Here is a 20,024-nt window from a genome sequence, read left to right on the forward strand (position 1 = left end):
TATAAGCTTGAACGCTTAAGCGTGGACATTATGTATTAAATGGGTATTTTCTTCCTACTTTTATTCCCCGTTGTCACCCCGGGGGGGTAGAGGGGACCACTGGGAATATTCCGTTTAATAAAACAAAAGCGTTTTTGATAGTCACGTTTATTAATTATGTATTACTATTAGGTATGTATAGATTTCAATTTGAATATGCACGTTACAATATAGTAAGTAGGTATACAAATATCATATAGATTTGCATTTTCTACAACGTTACAGTGTACTTTATATTATTATTATAGATTAGGTAATTAGTAAAAGTTTGAAAAAATAATATATTTTTATTTGTTACACATCTTTACGGGTAGGATATTTAATAGTTAATTTCCTAGTAAAGAGTAGTTACATATACACACATAATTAGGTACATTACACAAATTACTTACTTATTTTTTTATTGTTCTTTGGCTTTATTTTGGTAAAAGGAGTGGTTCACAATGTCGAACAAATGCTTATCTAACATATTAATGTCCTAAGAGTAGGCAAGAGTGTCCCTATCGGAATGATGTTGGGTTACACGATAGGAACCTATATAGATTTGTCTAAAAACTCTTGCAAAGATGAAATTCACCATTTATTATATTTTACACTAGTTCATTTTAGTTTATGATTAATAAATGCCCCTAAAATAAGTGTTAATAGTCACAATAGCCGGATCCACGTCACATGATCCATTTTGGATCGGCGACATGCAATTATACATCTCAGATATCTTGCTCTTCAACTTGGTACTTTGAATCGCACGCGATACGTCTCTCTCTCACACTCTATCAAGGGCTCCAGACCGCAATTGTGGTATGATGGACGTTTGGTTCGAATCTAGCTATGACATTTTATCCATTTCTAACAGTTATGTTTACAAGAGAGCTACATACATAATTAAATACGTTTCCCTGTACTCTTTCATTCCTTATAATGCTTTCACCAGCCTTTATTCACTTCCGATATTGCCGTTCCATTACTATATAGTTATACTACAATATAATAGTCAAAAATATACAGGTCATACAATTTTTTTCAAAGGACAATACATTATACTTACTATAAGAATATCTTAAGCCTGGTTCCAGCGCGAGCGGAACGAACCCATTAATGACTTCGTTAAAATCACAAGCGCAAACTTGTATTTGTACCAAAATGGAGTTCCGCTCGCGGTGGAAAACTGGCTTTAGGCTAGATTACTTCCTAAGGTAGGTAGACTTCTTTTGACGCTGGTGGCGTACACAATGCTTTAAGTGACACTGTATACTCTACGATGTTTCATACGATGCACTGCATCCGATGTTTCCCACGTGCTCAGCGCCAGCGAATTAGTAACACCACGTAATAATCCGGGCCCCGGCGCGGTCCCCCAGACCTCCACGTGCACATACGTACGTGTTCACGGAACGGGTGCACGACGCGGGCGTCCGTTCGACGCACTTTTGGGCCTTAAGCTACAACAAATTATAATTACCTCATTGTATATTATAAGCTCCGATTAGTTATACAGTGTTTTGTCACTTTCAATCAATTTTGAACTTATATAAACTGTAAAGTGATAAAAAAGAGCTCGTGGCTTAATAACACAGCCGCGCGGATCTCTGAAGTTACTACGATTGCCGTGGTTGTTCTGTGAATAGGTGCCCATCTTATACATATAATCATGCATCCTGGCAGTAATTTCCAAAGAACTTTGACAGTCGTTAACAGTTATCAGAATCTTGAGCTGGCGGGATTGCCGCCGGCATGTGTAAGTGTAGTGTGTGCATAAGCTCATCAAACCTGTCACTACCCAGCACTACCGCTCGAATGCTAGAAACGAACTGCCGAAGCCGCGTAACCCGCCGGGGCCGCCGGCCCTACGGGCGGCCATGCCCCGCGGCCCTGCCACTGGCACTGTGTGTAGGAGCCCTTACGTATGGTATCGTGTTTATAACCCTAGTAACTCGTTTGGAGGTTCGATAGGAAGTCGCTCTATGTAAAATATTGGTATCCAGTTGCATCCTGTGAGACCAGAAGCCGACTCTAACTTTGTTGGAAGAGAGGCTAAGCTGATGATATTAGTGAAAAAGACTAAACACTGCATAACTAATCAGATATTACACTACGTTTAATATTAAGACAGTAAAATAATAATAATCATACACAATAACTACCTTTTACTTAACTGAAATCCGAAAAACATAAAATTTTCAAACTTAAACCAAAAAAGTAAAGCAAATAACATTTATTATATAAAATAAATCACAGCGCTTAAAAACATTCATAAAAATAATACATCACAATCACAAAAGCTGGCCTTTTTCCCATTAGGGAAGGCAGAGACCAAAGCAATAACAAATTAATAATATGAAAAATAAAAGTTCCTCGTATACTATGGTTTGACCGCGGCGTCTCTCGACATGGCGTCGTGGGCAGCATCGTGCAGTTCAATCACTTTGTTCAATATTGGCGACATGTTTGTTCGCAGCCATTCGTCTGTACTTCGCTTTCCCGTGATACTTAGGAGATGGGCTGATATGTTACTTTGTAGAGTCTCTAGCTCTTGGCGAAGGCTGAATACGAAAAAAAGTAATAAGTTATTAATTTTAATAAGCTAAGAAAACCGATTTTATAATCTCCTACGGAACAAAATAGCCGGGGGTTTGAAGTCAAGACAACAGAGCAGTTTAAAGTTATGTGTATTTCCCACCACTGAGCAATTATTTACTCCCGGAATGAGTAAGAGCCCAGGTTTGAGTCCAACACGATAACCAAGTGGGAATTTGAGACTTTGCAAGAAAAATTAGGTAATTTAAGAGTTTCTGATACACACATAGCTTCGAAAACCCATTGTTGAGTTGCTTCAGGTTTAGACGCTAGAACACTTGCGTGAGAATTGCATTTTAGACCACTTGGCTATCACCGATTACTATATTACTAGAATTATATTTTAAAACCAATACTTACATCCTAGCGGTATTCTCAATAGCCTGGATATGTGTACATACGGTATACTTGCGCTCCCTCTGCCACGGGTTCAGCCATGTTGCCACCCTGAAGTGAAATTATATATTTATTATTTACCTATCTCTTGATCTGAATGAGCATAGAATAGAGAAATTCTATGATCCCGGCTGACCCGAGCCACTAAAGCCAACTCCTGTCCCACAACTGCAGTATGCCTCAATCCCACCCAAAACCACCTAAATCCCATATTCATATACGATTAACCCGCATGCCATCCCCACCTCCCCCTAATTTTCTCTACAAATTTCCTATTGAACATAAGAATCCCATGGAGGGTTGAAACACGCAGCCAGTCGTAAAACTATTAGCCAAATCTCTTAATTTTTTTTTAAATGTTTATTATTTCTTTATTATGAAATATTTTTGAGAACGAAAGCATGTTGTACTGCCTCTCCTCGACATGGGATAAAGACAAGATAAAGAAATATGTAACTCACTGTTCGCCATTCAACAGCGCAAAGCAACGTTCCCGCAGCTGTAAGAACGAGTGCACGCAACGAGCGAGCTCTTCGCCCGCCCACTCTTCAGATGGCAGCACTTCCTTTACCAACTGATCTGTAATGTGGATTTATTTTTTAATAATTACACCCGATTTTCTACAATCCAAAGCGCGATTCTTTATGATATCGACAACCGGCTAGTTGTCAAAATATTTTGTATGAAAATCTGATCAGCGCCTCTGGCGGGCGTCGTAGGAATTATTACTGAAGTACATTTTAAATTTCAAAATTTCGATTAGCGTTAGTATCGAATGTATAGAATCGCGCTACAGATAATGTTAAGTTAGGAATAATGTCGACGTTTTTGGAGAAAGTAAGTAACTGGAAGGGATGTGTGAAAAGCGACAAATTATGGTTTACTTATCGTCTCAACTTTCTGTGAATTAAGTAGCTGTAATTGTGACAGGCGTAAATAAAAATATTTGAACGAATAGCGTAAATGCTTTAGTTGCTTATGTACCTCTAGGTACATGTTCGGACTGCGTCACCACCCTGAGGCAGCTAGCGAGGCTGGGCAGCATCACTGGCATCAATTCACACAGCGTTGCGAAATGGTCATATCTGAAATAAAACAACTTTACTTTTATAGCTCGAAACTCTCTGTGGCGCAATGGTTTAGGTCGCTACGCCGCTACCAATGCGTGGGTAGGTCGTGGGTTCGATTCCCACACGGAACAATTTTTATTATTCGTGCGATCTACAAATAATTATTTCGGGTTGTACTTTGTGTGTGTATGTCAAAATCCCCACGACACAAGATCAAATCTTAGTACGGGAGTTGTCTTTTAAAAAGAAAGAAAAGTTCTCGAAGAAATTAAAACCCTCTAATGATGGACTTAAAGTTGAAACTCTCGGAAGACCCTCACCCAACAGCGACAATAAATTTACATTTATTTCGTTTTTCTAAGCTATAGTATATCAAAACCAATCTACCTAGACCAGCCGGTGAGTATGATGCCCATGAAATCGATGCTTTCCTTCATAACCTTGATCTCTTGAAGCCACGCGTCGTGGTTGCTTACGTACCGGGCTACTGGTGCCAATATCTGCAAATAAAGTATAAAGAAGAAAAATTAAAAAGTCCTTGTCCATGGTAGTGATAGCCGAGTGGTCTAATATTACACCTCCCAGGCAAGTGGTCGATAGTTCGAACCCGAAGAAACATAAAATATCAATGACTTTTCATAAAATATCAATAATTATCACGAGTTCTAACAGTGAAGGAAAGTTCTTAAAGCAATGAAAAGTCCCCAACCCGCACCTGGCAAACATGGTGGAGCTCAAGGCCTCATCCCTCCCCTATTACGGGAGAAGACCCTTGTCCAACAGTGGGACAGTAATTGGTTTTATTCATTACTAAGTACTAATTAAATATTAATAAAATAATTAGCCAAGAGTTAATAATAATTATTCATGATAATTAGTACTTTTTTTTATACAGGATAATTATTGTAACAGGATATATTTATGTTCATTTCAATAATATAATTATTAATACAAACTATTATCAATTCGATTAATTATTTTATAAATATATAGGTAATTATAAGGTTTTAAAATAAACCTAATTAGTGGTAAAATTATTACTTTCCAAGCAATCTATACTAATATTATAATCTATACAAATATTATAAAGCAGAAGAGTTTGTTTGTTTGTTTGTTTGTTTGAACGCGCTAATCTCAGGAACTACTGGTCCGATTTGAAAAATACTTTCAGTGTTAGATAGCCCATTTATCGAGGAAGGCTATAGGCTATATAACATCACGCTACAGTCATTAGGAGCGGAGTAGCAACGAAAAATGTTACAAAAACGGGGAACATTTTTGACTTATTCTCTTAAGTGACGCAAGCGAAGTTGCGCGGGTCAGCTAGTTATGGTATAAAGCAAATTCGGTTCCCGCGTCTGTCCCTATTTCTGTGTTATGCGGCTTTTTGTAATAGATAAGGTGATTCAAAAGGAAGTTTTGTATGTATAATAACAAGCTTAATATATTAGAATGCGAAGTCGTAAATAAACACATCGAGACAACTCTACGAGATAGATTTACACCAATCATCCCTCAGCGGTTAGAATAGGTGGTTAAAGTAAATTTTTATTTTTTCTAAGTTATAAGCGTGCGAAGCCGCGCAGTTCTACAAAAACATTATAAATCTCTTATGCCTTTAAACATTTAGCATTATATTTCAAAAGTATACCTTACTACTGCCATTAGCTCCTTTGAAAGCAGTCCCAGCCCATATCTTGCGGAAGAACTGGGAGTATCTCTGCCACAGCATGTAGTTTAAATGGAAGTTTTCCTTAGTATTGTAGTCCCAGTACACTAGTTGGATGTTAGACAGGTCGTAGGCTGAAAAATATGTATAAAACTTTTTATAAACAACTTATGTCCATTAATGAAATAGGACAGTTTTGATATTTAGGTAGCTTTTAAGTTCCGGTTCCATAAATATGAGTCTTCTTGGATTACCAAAAAGACTCATATTTATGGAACCGGAATTAAATGGAACTATATGGAAAAATTATTTTAGTAGGGTTATTTTTACAAGCGATCATAACGCCATATTGATTCTAATTCGGTTTAGTATGTAAACATAGTAAAAAAAGCGAGGAGGTTTTTTACGACAAAGTTACTTGAGAGGTATGAGTTGCTTATTTATTCCTAAATATATTTTTTAAGAGTGTTCACTCATCTCTATCCCAAATGTATAAAAAAGTCCATCATAATTTCAGTTGTTAATTTAACCAATAATAATGAGTTATGCAGTAGCATAATGGACTTACTTTTAAAAGCTTCCACATTGACATGACGTAGCATGTCATCCCACATAAGTATGGTCAAATCTGGCCTCTTTTTCTTGAGATATAAGGTCAAGTTTTGTATGTACTCCAAGAATAAAGAATCAGTACCAAATGGACTATTTGCTGCCCTCCGCTTACAATCTGGGCATTCTCCTTTATGCCACACCTGCAATATACAAACACATAATAATGTTCTAGAATTGTTAGTGTCACAGTGTGCACAATGCTAAGGTGCATTTTATATTCCATCACTCTCATATTCCAGTAGGAAGATAACCGACATGATTATACAGAGGTCAGGTGTAAGACTAGGCAACAATAGGTCTCTTCGCAAAAACGATGTTGCACAGCAATAAACAATTCATAGACAACTATCGTAAATGTTAGCGGTATGTTGGGAAAATATTCGTGGTGTGTTGGGATGATATAAGATATTCCTCGGAAAGCAAGTAAGGCTAGCCTCCATGCTTTCCGAGGTACGAAGGTCTGCCATACTCTCATACTTTAGGTGATCAATAAATAATACAGGCTGGAAAAAATCAGGAGATTTATTTTCTTTTGTAGCCCAACACAAAACTTTAAGGTGTAGGCGATGGGAATTTTTGGCAATGTTAAACATCCCATATCTACTATAAGATTTGAGATACCTAAAAACCTGGCAAAATGATAAAATCTTACTTCATCAGCCCCAATATGAAAGAAGCGAGCATCAGGTTGTACTTCCAGTGCTTGATCCAACATAGTCATGACAAGTTCAAATGAGGCTTCCTTAGATGGGCAGAGTACAGCTGGTGAACTGGCAACCTCTCGGAGCCCACGGAATGAAGGGTGTTTGAGAACAAACTCTAAGTGACCAATTGTTTGGACCAACTGGATCTGGATATGATAAAGAAGACAATCATAAATTAGACTTAGTTAAATAATTGTAAATGTATTTATTAAAGGAGAGTAATTATGTATGTTTCTGGTTTCGCAGCCAATAGTGTAACTACCATATAAGGGCTAGGTGTTGTGGTGCAACACCCTCAGCTCCACAGCCTTGTGGGGCCCAAAATCATTTCAACAAACTATACATTTTAATGGCATTATGTATTCAAATTCAAAAATTATATTGCTGACATGTATACCATTAGGCACACATAAAACAAATAAATCTAAAACTATCTACTACTAACCACTTGGCCACTAAATGACATGTAGGGTGGCCAATGCAATTACAAAATTTACTTTTTCTTCTTAATGTGTAAGATACTCACAGCCTCCAAGCCATTTTCTCTTGCAAACTGGAATATCTGCAGGACTTCAGGCATAGAATACATTCCTTCCCCATTGGCGTCCTGATTACTGCCCAGCTCTGATAACTGGGCATAGTAAGGAAATGTGTCCTCCCACTCTATAAGGAAGCCTGTTGCACCCCATGACTTGGCTTTTAGCAGAACCTGGGAAAAATTACTGGTGTTAAAGAATCTGACTGACATACATATTGTGTATCTCAGTAAGTATATTATTATGTATCTTTTATTCTGAGGCAATATTGGATGAACATGCTTTATATTCTTGTATCATAATTTGCGCTAGATAGAATTATGATAAGAAAATTCAATGAAAATTCTATTTTGATGATTATTATAGGTACCTACATAAGACAATGTGCATCAATGTACTGTGCTCAATCAGTCTAATATTAATAGCCCTTTAATGAGGAAAAACAATGCACAACGAAAAATTGACATCTGAGATACATTAGCCTTTGTCTAAGGTCCAAAAGAAAATAATTAAACTTAATTGTACTATTTTGCTAACATTAATTATCTTGTTGAAGTCGCATAAAATGTTTAATATGGCATAACAAGTTACTATGATTCCGCTTAACTACTTTAACCGGCTATGACCTCACTCATTGAAAAGTATAGAAAATCTTGAGATAATTTTTAATGAATGAAATTCAGAAATCATTGAAATTATAATCCAACAATCACCTCTTTTGTTTATAAATTATTGACTAATTAATTATGGTAGAACTATTTTGATAATAATAATCATGTAAAGGAAGAAAACAATCACCAAATGTCGGCGGAACATGAAATGAAATTTTTTATTGAAATACTTGTCTTCCCCTGTACCCTTGAACACCGATTAAAAATAATAGAACAAAATATTCAATTTGCCACTCACCTGCTTCAAATATGGAACCCTCAGAGGAGCGCCTTTCAAATCTAAGTGCACAATTCTGTAACAATACAATTTTATTATATTAATAATTATTTAACTGCAAATATACGGCAGTTAATTTGATTAAATGTGTAAAACATTCAAAACGATTGAACTAACTTATGCATTTTAATCGAAATTTGTTTTCTTTTTAAAAGTACTATACTCTCTCGAGCTTCGAGGAAAGTAACACCAGCCAGTAATAACAACTACTGAGCTGTTTGATCCGTTGCAGTCATTTATTATTTGGCGCAATCGCCGGTAATTTCCTTTTGGTTCATGATATCATCATCAGTTCAATTTGTGCCACCTATAACCAGTCATCGTGACATAATGGATTATTTCGGTTACTTCTTAGTAGCACATTTAGACAGTTTTGCAGCGAGGATAATACAACACTGATTCATTCATTAATAGTTTTTCTTTTTTAGCTGAAACCTGGAAATCAACATCAACAGTGCTGTACTATGCACTGACAGTTTTGACAATTTGCCAAAAATGTTGCCAACTTTAGCACGTTTTAAATAAAACGTAATCGGTTTTTTGTGGGTTTTTTTACGTATCAAAATTCCCACATTGACTCATAGACCAAATTAAATTAAAACTTAGCAGTTCCACATACGAAACGAACTTTATTGGTATTCTAGTTTTGGTTGCCTTTGTGTTATTCGGCTTTGTTATATTACTAAAGATTACAATTCACACAGAAAACGTATGTGTGTTGGGCGCGGGCGGGATGGAAGCAAAAAGTAAAGTAATATATAGTTGGAAGCACGGTAGGTCTTATTAATTGTGTTCGGTAGTCCGGCTTTGGCGGTCCACTTTCTGTGTGAATCGCCCTTTAATGTCGTGGCTCTCGTGCAATAGGCTCGCCATAAATTACATGGGAGCAATACTGTTCATCGTGAAACGTATTTCATGCACTTCTGCCTACATGTTCGGGTATAACAAGCGTGTTATTATATGTGTGTAAATAAAACAAAATATCATGGAGTAGCAAAGTTTAATTTCTATTAATTCGTATATTATAATAATATGTATATAGATAGATACATAATTTTAAGTCTAAGTAAGTAAACAAAACTTATCATCTAAAATACTTTCAAAACATGTAAAGAATATAAATTCATCTGGATGTGTCTGTTTAATGGCAAGTGGTATAAGGCAACAATACAAGATACTCTGTATCTCGTAGTAATATGTTATAGAAACGTACATTCATATATTAAAAGCTTCGCAATCATTATAAAGAAATCTCTGTCACTATAATCACGCTCACTTTAAAGTACGTAACATGTATATCAAAGGCACACGGTAAGTTCGTTTAGATTTTTCTGACTGTGCGTCTGTCAACTCAAACATTTAGTTCTCTGTTGCTTATGCATTACTATTCTGGTGTTAACGGACGTACAATTAGATAAATCCAATAATTTTAAACTTCTAAAGTAACCCTTCTTTGCTTTCGCTCAGTCGGATGAAAATACTAAATCTCCTTAGGAGACTTTTTATGACAAAAGAATAAATAGTATGAGTGAGAACTATACGATTACATATTATTTTTCTAAGATAAAACTCTCAAACACACGTCAGCTTCACAATCACAATACAATCTGATTGACAGCATTCATGTCCTACAATAAAAGAATCTAAAACTAATTAAGTGACACTATTAATTAAAAAAATAAGCACACGATAATAACATACGAATAAAATACGCATTACAGCATCAAAAGTACGTGTAAATTGATTTTTATACTACAGTATAATGTAAGTTACATCAAAATACCAAACCCTAAAGTTATAAAAAATCATCCAAAAACCACAAGCAATAGAATTTATCAAAATGCATTTTAATTTGAAATCATTAACCAAAAAAAAAAATATCGACCACCGAAAAATTGATTTTTTTTGTAATAAATTGACGTTGGATTTTTTTAGTGGGCAATAATGATTTTAACTCCAGGGTCGGGTTCGCCAGCGACATCTTTTGCCAATGGCGCGTTTCCACAAATACGGAAGTTTTCTGTGTAGGGTATAACGCCCACTAGGAATCCGGAAATAATGACCCATAGTCCAGCCACGTAGAATGCCGCATCCCAGTAGCCAGTCACGTCTTTAAGAGCTCCTGAAATACGGAAAAGACATAATTAGTAAAATGTTTCTTACAAATTATTTGGATAGATAAAATTAATTTGGTTGGCTAATGTTTGTTTTTGTATAGGCATCAGAGCCAGATTGCATACAGTTTTACTGCTGTTTAATTATCATTTTACGATTTCAGTTGCCACAGATAAAGAACCATTAAATTACTGTTTTGAACCGCTTTTCATCAGTAAATTGTGATACCTTGGCGCATTTAGCAACAAGGCTCGTTAATATATTGTAGACTTTGTCAGAGCATCTCCCTCGGTGTAACCGAGGTAGATGCTCATTAAGTATCCTTATTTTGAACAAATTAAAAAGTAGGTGGAATATCAAATACTAGGTAACGCGTTGGATGGTGATCATCCGTCCGCCTTTAGATGAAGTTTTTATAAAGGTGTCTCACCAAATGAAAAAAAACCTAGATGAAACTATCACTTACCAGCCATAGGTGGTCCAATAAGATGTCCAACGCCCTGACTGAGGAGTACCAAGCCGTAAGCCATCGTGAACCTTTCAAGAGCAATCAACTCGACCAGAATACTCGGCGTATACGAATACGAACTGGAAAACATTAGGCCGAACATCACCGCGTTCAACGCTAGTATGTAGAAACTGTACGGAGATGTTGGGTCCATGGATCGGATGAGCACTGGGAACAGGATGATGGTGACTCCGCAAAGTATGAGACAGATGGCGTATGTTTTTGTCACGTTCACCCAAGGAAGATCTCCCATCCAGCCTAGGCCAACCTGGAAAAAGAAACGACACACGGGTATAAAAATTTTTTGGAAAGAATAGGATAGTTTAGGGGTTACAGATATTTCATTCACATCATGTCCAATTATACACTACAGTGTTTGATAACGAGTGCAAGGCCTAGCGTAAACTCTTTTCAACTTGCACGCTGTCGTAAGAAATTTGCCGTTTAAGATATATAGAAAAAATTTAATATAACTTGCTGCTGTACAGTACTGTACACTATATGTATATGTTAAGTTTCTCTATTCGAAACCATAAGGAGTATAAGTTCTATTCACTGTCACCGTGAATTCATACTACATACCTAGAATAAGCCTAGAGAATGGAGGAAATAGGCTATTAAAGACCTTGCCCTTAATTATCTCAGACCAATATGTCATCTATCTGGCAGTATTTGGATTAAGTCTATACTAAAAGAGAAATTAATAGGATTAAGCCGACCTCGGCGTTAATTAACGGTTACAACCTTCATTCTGAACTAGGAGACGACATAGATAGATAGCAACGTCATTCGATACATAATTAAATTATTTCTACCTACTACTAACTTTTGGGGTATTATTTTACTAAGTAGAAATCGATGAAATGCTATAATGCTTAATGGATTAGTCTGACGAACAATCCAATCATTGAGAATCAACCCTTTTTACTTGACTGAACATTGCTACAATAATATTGTGTTTACTGTTTAATATCATTAAAAGTATGGTATCACGTACTCACGATGAGCCAATATAATGGATTTAATTTGAACATAAATATTGTACAACCAGAACTCTTCGATACTATACTTACGTACAAAATATTGTTCCAGGTTATACTAACTAAACCCTTTAAATAGCTATAGATTTAAAATTTGAAATTGAAATTACAGTTATAAAAAGGATACTTACAATACCAAAAATAGTAGCAACACCGAACACACTCAACATCCAAGTGCCTTGCGTCTCATTGTAGCCACTCAGTTGCATGAAGTTAGAAATATAGAAGTACGGAACAATGAACCAGATGAACAACACCAGGGTTGAAAGATTCATCATTAAGAAATGGAACTCGGTGAACATGTTGAAGTCGAAGGTCTTGCTTATGATGTCTAGGAGACGCTGGCCCCATGTCTGGAAAATAAAGAAAATATATTTGTAAGGCTAGTGACTTGGAAATGCGATTAACTTTATAATTTTAGTGCCTAAAACTAGTGCTTTTGTGAAAGAAGAAGATGATTATTCTGTGGTTAAAAAGTATTGGTGGATCTCACTATTATTTGTGCGGATTAGGTACCGTCACACACGATATAGGTACAAAGGTTACATTCAGAAATGCGGATTTGGCACAATGTGACTATGTACTTTTTACTCTAAAAAAGACACTTGACATTAGTAGGTATGTATGACAACAACGTTTTAAATTAAATTTCAATTACCTTTTCCTCTTCAACGGACCACATAGAATTCCTATAAATATCAGGACAGGACGAAGCCCTGAGCTTGTACTTAGCAATATTCATCATAGCTCCACGGTGCATAATAGAGTTACGATGCACTCTGATACCTCTCAAGTAATGGTGATCAGTATGGAACTGCCTTGTCCACCAGTCCTGGCGGGGCTGGATCACGGCCGGCTTATTTTCTGGAATAGGCTGTAACAGCTTCTCTCTAACCATATCCAATTTACTTTCGAATTCCTTCTTTCGTTCCTTCTCCTTCTTGTTAAGTTTGAACTTCATAGACATCGTCACTGGTTTAGACTTCGAACCTTCGGGGGCTGGTTCGTTTAGTTTCTGCTCTGAACTGCTCCTCAAAGCTAGGAGGGATGGATAGTTCTGCAAGATGATGTTGTAGAAACGCTTGTTGGAGATCAACTGGTCTAATACTTCTGCGGGAACCTGGAAAGTTAAGGATATAATTAATTATTAAAAAAATTAAAAAAAATTTCTATTTCGTATTGAATTAATAGTATTTTCCTCAACTAAACAGACAAGGTAGTATTTTAATGATAAAATTTACCCCTATGGGAATATATTAATGTAAAACAGGATTGTAAACTATGCCCAGAACAACACCGGGTAATTATAATAATTATCATCATCATAATAATAATAGCGCATAAAATAGTATACAAAATTACCTTTTCACTTTGTTTCAAGAATGTCGGCAGATTGATCACTGAACTGACTTTCTGTTGCGACATGTCAGCATTTCTCTTAGTCGCTGCTTCCAAATTCTCCGCTTCGGCAATAGTACTAACTAAAGCTGTGAGAATGTATTCTGGTGTTTCTCCGCTCTTTAGTAAAGTCTTCAATTCTTCCGCATTCGGATACACGGACTCTCCACCACCAGATTTAGCAGAAATAGACATAGAACTAGAAGCCCTCTTTGACTTGTTCAACTTCCTTTGTTTCTTCTGTTCCAGTATCAACCATTCTGGGTCTCTCATCACAGCGCCACATACGCACACATTAAGTACAGTACCAGCTAATAATATTAAGCTACCTCTCCATCCAAATTCGTCGAGTAAATATGTAGTCAGTGGGGAGTAAATAAAAGTACCAAAACCAACTCCACACGATCCTAAACCAACAGCCAAATTTCGTCGCTTCTCAAACCAATAAGCGATCGACACTACGGCTGTGACGTACAACAAGCCTGTCCCCAAGCCCGCCATTATACCATACGTTATATACAAAACTTCCACAGAATTACTAACTGAAGCAGCCAAAAACCCTATAGTCGACGCTACTCCGCCAACTATTGTCATACTTCTGCATCCATAACGATCTACTAAAGCACTCATAATAGGTCCAGCTATCAATGGTACGGAGATGAATAAACTTCCAATCAAGGATGTCTTTGCTTCGCTTTCTTCGAAAAAGAGGACGAATTTTTCGTGCATCAAGCCGTAAGAGAAAGCGAGTCCGTCAGCCACAGTAGCGATGAGGAATGAGGCAGCGACCACCACCCATCCCCATCCACCGTCAGGTATTTGAGGCGCTTCCGGGGCCGGCGGCTTGCTGGAACAAATACTGTCATTGTCTCCGAGACCGAAGAACTTAACACCCTCATTTGTTGAAACCGCATCTTCTTCACTCTTCGTATCCTTATGATAACCTACAGAAAGACGATTGTTGGGATCCGTTTTCATAGAGTTCACGGTGTCCAAATCGTCTTTAGGCTTATTCACATCTCGCAACTCATTTTTCTCATCATTCACTCCATCGATATACCTGATATCGTTGTTTCTCTGAAGAAGGGGAGACGTAGTCTTCTCCTCTTCAGACGGTACTTTGTGTTCATACTTGGTAGAAGGTTCTTTACCTGGAATGCCATTTGCGTAAATTCTTTGCGATTCCATTAGTCTCTTAAGCGAGCTCTTCTTTAAGTACGGTCTAAGTACGTACTTGTTTGTAGCTAATTCAGTCCTCTAACGGACGTCGTGAAAACTACCAGAATTGGATTGTGAATCCAATTGAAGAAATTTCTTCTACGTCGAAGAAATGGCTAGTTCTCTCGACCAATTTCTTAATCTTGGGTCTCTAGCGGAGTAGCGACAGAGTCTCTTCGAAATACAAAGTGTAAGGGCGCAAGGGTTGTAGCTTGTCGAGTACATCAAGGACCGGCTAGTCCTCGATACCACACTTTTGAAAAATTCACTTTCTATATTGTCACACGTTCGTCCTCTGAACGTCGTGTACCTTCTTGACATTAATTAAAGTTTTATAACTTGGAATAAGTGCAGCATTTCCAAATCAAGTCGAAACAGGGTTGAATCTGAAACAAGAGAAAGAAATTGTAAGTCAAATTTATTGATGCCATTCATTTCAGGTAATAAAAGGAAACACGACACTACCTCAATCTCTGAGGATTTAAAATACACCGTTCTTTCCCGTACCTAACGTTCAACTGAGAGCTGAAATATGTCGAATTAATTATTTATAGTCCACCTATCGTCTTCTCAATGAATAGGTTATTGTTTAAAACCGCAATTTATTAAAATTCTACATCTTTAGTATATTTCCTAAAAGTGTAAAAGGAAAATATAAAACCTACTGACTGGCTGACTGTTTGAATTTTATTTACTGTGTTATTTACAGTGTTTATAATTTTAATTACGAAGCTTTGTACGATTTATTATTCGTTAAAGATAGTACAGACACATTTAAAAGCATAGATTTAGTGCTAAAGTCAATGTACATGTAGTAAAAAGTCAGTTTTATTTAAAAAGTAACGATTTTCTGGAATACATCGCGAAACTAGGTTTTTAGCTTTTATTGTGAAGATAAATGTGTCAGCGTAAAGAAAAACTACAGCAGTGATTTAATAAAATGTATGTATCTAAAAATATATACTTAGGTAAAGGTACTTAATAACACTATTTTATTATTAAAATTTGTGCTTGATGATTCTATTCAACTATGTATTATATTTATATAAATAAAGCGGCAATACTTAGGTATTACAAATAAATTAATACATTTTTATCCTTACAATATTAAGAATTATTTACTATTTAATAGGACATATATGTAAATTAAGACAATTATTACAAAAACTACGTCATTCGTCATATTCGTGGTCTAAAAATAAAATATTATGTAGGTATTGAAGTATAGTCCTGTAGTACATAGTGCTGTACATAATATCGCAATTTATCATTCCAATGTTGCTATATTTATCCTGTTGCAAAAGGGCATCAGCAGGCTTATCAATAATGTATGTTGTTTTGCTAATTAGTGCACTTATGTACCTTTGTGATTTATGTTATATGTCCGCAGAAATACTTTAATGCACTTTTTGAATAACAACTTTTATATTATCTTTTGAAGAGATACTAGTTAAGTATATATACAAAATAAGCTTATTTCCACTTTGCACTTAGAATTAAGATATTTATTTATATTATGTATACCCTGGTACCCTTATCAACAAAAACGATTTCTATTATTGTGTCTTGTAATTTAGGTGTAAAGGGCCCTAGTTTATTTTTTGCACTCAACTGGTAAGTGGTACGAAGTTCGCTGGGTCAATCTATACTAATCTATACTAATATTATAAAGCTGAGGAGTTTGTTTGTTTTAACGCGCTAATCTCAGGTACTACAGGTCCGATTTCAAAAAACGGGGAAATATTTGACCCATTCTCTCTTTTGTGACGCAAGCGAAGTTGCGCGGGTCAGCTAGTATATTATAAAAGAAAACTCCTAAATCACAAAAGCCGTGAGCATTGCGTCCTTGACTCGCAACTAATAACCTTAAAAGTACAATCCTTGTACAAACAAGTTTTAAAAATTAACACTAGCAATAAATACAGTGTTTGTCTACATAAATATAAATGAAAGAGAGCAAACACGAGTGTACGGGACCCGTGTTATCAGTAGTGATAAGGTTTATGAAGCGCATACAACAGTGACGCATGTTTCAATTGGTATGAGCCAACAAGTCTGCGTGTAATCTGTTGAGAATTTGAACGGCTTATTGTGATGAATTGATATTCCGTAAAAGGTAGAAGAGTTTCGTGAGAAAGAGTGATAATGTAAATACTACTTTTTTGGTTGATACTTGTCAACCAATTGTACGTAATAAATACAAGTCATCTATTAACAAATATCATCAAATAGAACAGGTACTAAAAGGTACACTTTAAGTGCATGAAAGCAACTTCAGAGCTAATAAAGTGCTATCAATATTTACCCGAAAGAATAAAAAAAAATATTGAAAATCAGTGGCCAGTCCCATTTTTTTCGATTACTTTACATTTTTTGACATAACTATTCGTTTGTTTCAGAATTGCACAGAACTAATGTAAAAGGCGTCATACCAAACACAAAGTAAAAAGAAACAAATTAGGTAATTATTTGAACCCTAGAGAATCATAAAGTTAACACATTGTCTGGACCAACCCATATTATTATACTCTACCCTACATACTTATATTTATAGTAGTCCAGGTTTTAGTACCAATATTTATTACAATAATAAACTGTATACATCCCTAGAGGTGCGTGCGACCGGTCCCTCTCCAAGGCCTACGGGTGTGCCCCAATCACGGCCCGCTAGTTAAGTAGAACACCAACTTTTGTAGCCTAGCATATGGGAAACCTAGACTTAATCACTATAAATTGTAATTAGGTGTGCTATTCTACGATAAGGCAATTGAGAACATTTCTAGTTGATTTGTTTGGTAATTGCCATTTGCTTTTATGTGGAAATTGGATTTCGTCGGGAAAGTTGTTGAGGCTTCATTTGAGTAATAGGTATACCGTTGATTTGCTGATATTATAGGTACCTAAGTGTAGATATAAGATTAAATTATAGTGGAGGTTCCTTCTCTAGCGCAGTGTTAAATATACTGAGGTTTACTTTATTACTTATTTCTTTACACACAGTTCCTAAACGAACGAAAATTACGACCAACCACCCCTATCTTCGCGGTAAGAAAATCACTTTGAGCACTTATAGCAAAAATGAGTCAATATCACATCCATACATCCTATATAACAAGATGTATGGATATCAATAAAGCAAGGAAAGTTTATAAGGATCATACTAAGTGGCATTATTTGATCTCTGCCTATCCGGAATGGAAAAGGCGTAAATTTATGTATGTCAACTTATACAAAAATGTAAAGTGTTAGTTCAAACTTTGTACGGAAATAATCTATGAAACATGTGCTATCTCAACTCCTAGTAATAGTAGTTACTCACGTACTAGCAGTATAACCTAGTAATTCACAAGTACGACACTGAAAGATAAGGTTTCATGCGTGTTACTAAGTGCACATGAAAAAGAGAGACAAGTTGACTGACTGAATCGACTGGTGTAAAATATATTTGATTGATTAGGGTCAGTTTTTCCATTACGAGATAGTTTTCTTCGAGCGAGTTAAGACTTTTAGATTATTTTTCGAATAAAAATATATTTATAATATATAAACAATTCTGGCTATAAATATTTCGATATGGTACTGTCTAGATCAGCCGTGGTTATGTTTATACTCGTAACAAACAATAAAGCTTTAGCCTGCCCTTCTCACTGTCTGAAAGATTTCCTGTGGTTGTTTCACAGTCCAAGATAACGCCTACCAAAGATAGAGAGAAGTTTTTTCAGTTTCAAACAGCTTCATATAGTATCATAATTACTAAGGTACAACAACAACCTATTTAATGTGTCCTAAAGCCAGTTCACGAGTGTTATATTTCTCAAAATAAGTGGCTAGGGAACTAAAATAATTATTTTCCTATCAGAACAGTCATTTGTATTCAATGGGAAGTAATCAATAGCAATTCTTGAGGTGATTTGGTCACGCGATTCAATTCCCTTGGGGATATTCAAATCAGGTCAAATGGAGATACCAATTGATGGAACGTGCAAAAAACAATACTATTATTTAGGTTTATTTATGGAAATATAAAAGTTCAGACTTCCTTATATTATATGTACTAGGTATCTGACACGAGCAGCTCCGTAAATCGATTTGAAGGTAAATAATTAATGCATTTAAATGTGAATTACACGGATTATTATTAATTTTCTACACCATTTGATTGCTATAAATTAGCTTATAGCTAACACGTTTTTTAACAAGAGTTCTATTCATATATTATGTTAATTTAGACTTGAGATGTTAATGGAGTAGTAAAATAATGCCTCCAAAATTAGCGATGGTCATGTATGCAACATAAAAATAAAACAATGAGACTTTAACCAGTCAATTTGAATAACAACATCGACTATAAGTTCTGCCAGTATATTTCCACTTGCATTCATGTTATTTTGTACAAATTGTAAAGGTAACAACTCAATGCGGCGTAACACGATGAATTTCAAAAATGCAGTGTCAAGCAGCTGTGTTTTGAAATTTATCAGTTGAGAAACTATAACCTGATTATGTGTGTTTACCGAATATGATGTTTTTCGAATAACAGAACAAACTTAAGGTTTGTGAATGAAATTATGTCATGGGAAACATTACAAACAGATTTTTTTTGCAGACAGTGAACTAACCTTAAGCGACTATCTGTAGAGTAAGTACATGAATAATTATTTTCTTGTGATCCAAACTATTCCAAACTCACGAGATCTAATACAATAATAAATGATAGCCAAAAAGGGAACATCTTTGCGAATACCGTTCAACAAGCCAATAACTTCAACATTACATCCAGTAATAATAACAAAACTAACAGCTGATAGAATAAATTGAATCACAGCAGTCAAGGTCGATCGTAATAATGACGAAACTGCGATAGCAACCAAATTGATTGTGTATCAAATACCTAACCTAACGTAACTGATTGTGAGTGTTTCTCGGTCAAAGATTAACAAGCGTTTTAGTACACACCTTTTTAAAGATTATAACATTAAAATTTTCTGTAGTAGCTACTTTGGCTACTAGACCGCAGAAGAGATAGGATGACGATATCAGACAAGTGGCAGGAGTAATGTGGAACAGAGTGGCTCAAGAAAGAACTGAATGGAAAAGGTTGGAGCAGGCCTTTGCCGCCTGGCAATTAGATCTACCAAGGATATTAATTTAAGTAGTTTATTTAGTTTAAGGGTATGTATAGTTTTAGATATTA

At 35.8% G+C, this 20,024-nt stretch overlaps 2 protein-coding genes across 4 annotated transcripts in view; both read right to left on the reverse strand.

Moving 5' to 3' along the window:
• Window positions 1–183: 183 nt before the first annotated feature.
• LOC142975113 (hexosaminidase D-like) lies at window positions 184–9,023 on the reverse strand. 2 transcript variants are annotated; one of them, XM_076117799.1, is made up of 12 exons: window positions 8,669–9,023; window positions 8,513–8,567; window positions 7,594–7,776; window positions 7,016–7,213; window positions 6,320–6,503; window positions 5,734–5,885; window positions 4,470–4,582; window positions 3,997–4,097; window positions 3,474–3,591; window positions 2,977–3,063; window positions 2,403–2,582; window positions 184–1,481 (listed from the first exon to the last, which is right to left on the reverse strand). In XM_076117799.1, exons 1-12 carry the CDS (start codon window positions 8,674–8,676, stop codon window positions 1,427–1,429), a joined length of 1,434 nt encoding a protein of 477 aa, XP_075973914.1. In that variant the 5' UTR covers window positions 8,677–9,023; the 3' UTR covers window positions 184–1,426. The 2 variants fall into 2 exon arrangements, with proteins under 2 accessions (XP_075973914.1, XP_075973915.1); XM_076117800.1 differs by lacking the exon at window positions 184–1,481 and having other exon boundaries at window positions 2,240–2,582.
• A 511-nt stretch (window positions 9,024–9,534) lies between these two features.
• LOC142975114 (monocarboxylate transporter 14-like) overlaps window positions 9,535–20,024 on the reverse strand; it is a 44,615-nt gene continuing 34,125 nt past the window's right edge. For both annotated transcript variants that reach the window (XM_076117801.1, XM_076117803.1), the window contains exons 2-6: window positions 13,577–15,216; window positions 12,873–13,334; window positions 12,346–12,567; window positions 11,133–11,442; window positions 9,535–10,673 (exon numbers count right to left, since the gene is read on the reverse strand). In XM_076117801.1, coding sequence (XP_075973916.1) covers window positions 10,483–10,673; window positions 11,133–11,442; window positions 12,346–12,567; window positions 12,873–13,334; window positions 13,577–14,800 — 2,409 coding nt within the window. In that variant the 5' untranslated portion in view covers window positions 14,801–15,216 and the 3' untranslated portion in view covers window positions 9,535–10,482. The remainder of the gene's footprint in view (window positions 10,674–11,132; window positions 11,443–12,345; window positions 12,568–12,872; window positions 13,335–13,576; window positions 15,217–20,024) is intronic.

Source organism: Anticarsia gemmatalis, chromosome 8 (assembly GCF_050436995.1).
Source record: "Anticarsia gemmatalis isolate Benzon Research Colony breed Stoneville strain chromosome 8, ilAntGemm2 primary, whole genome shotgun sequence".
Taxonomy (NCBI): Eukaryota; Metazoa; Arthropoda; class Insecta; order Lepidoptera; family Erebidae; genus Anticarsia; species Anticarsia gemmatalis.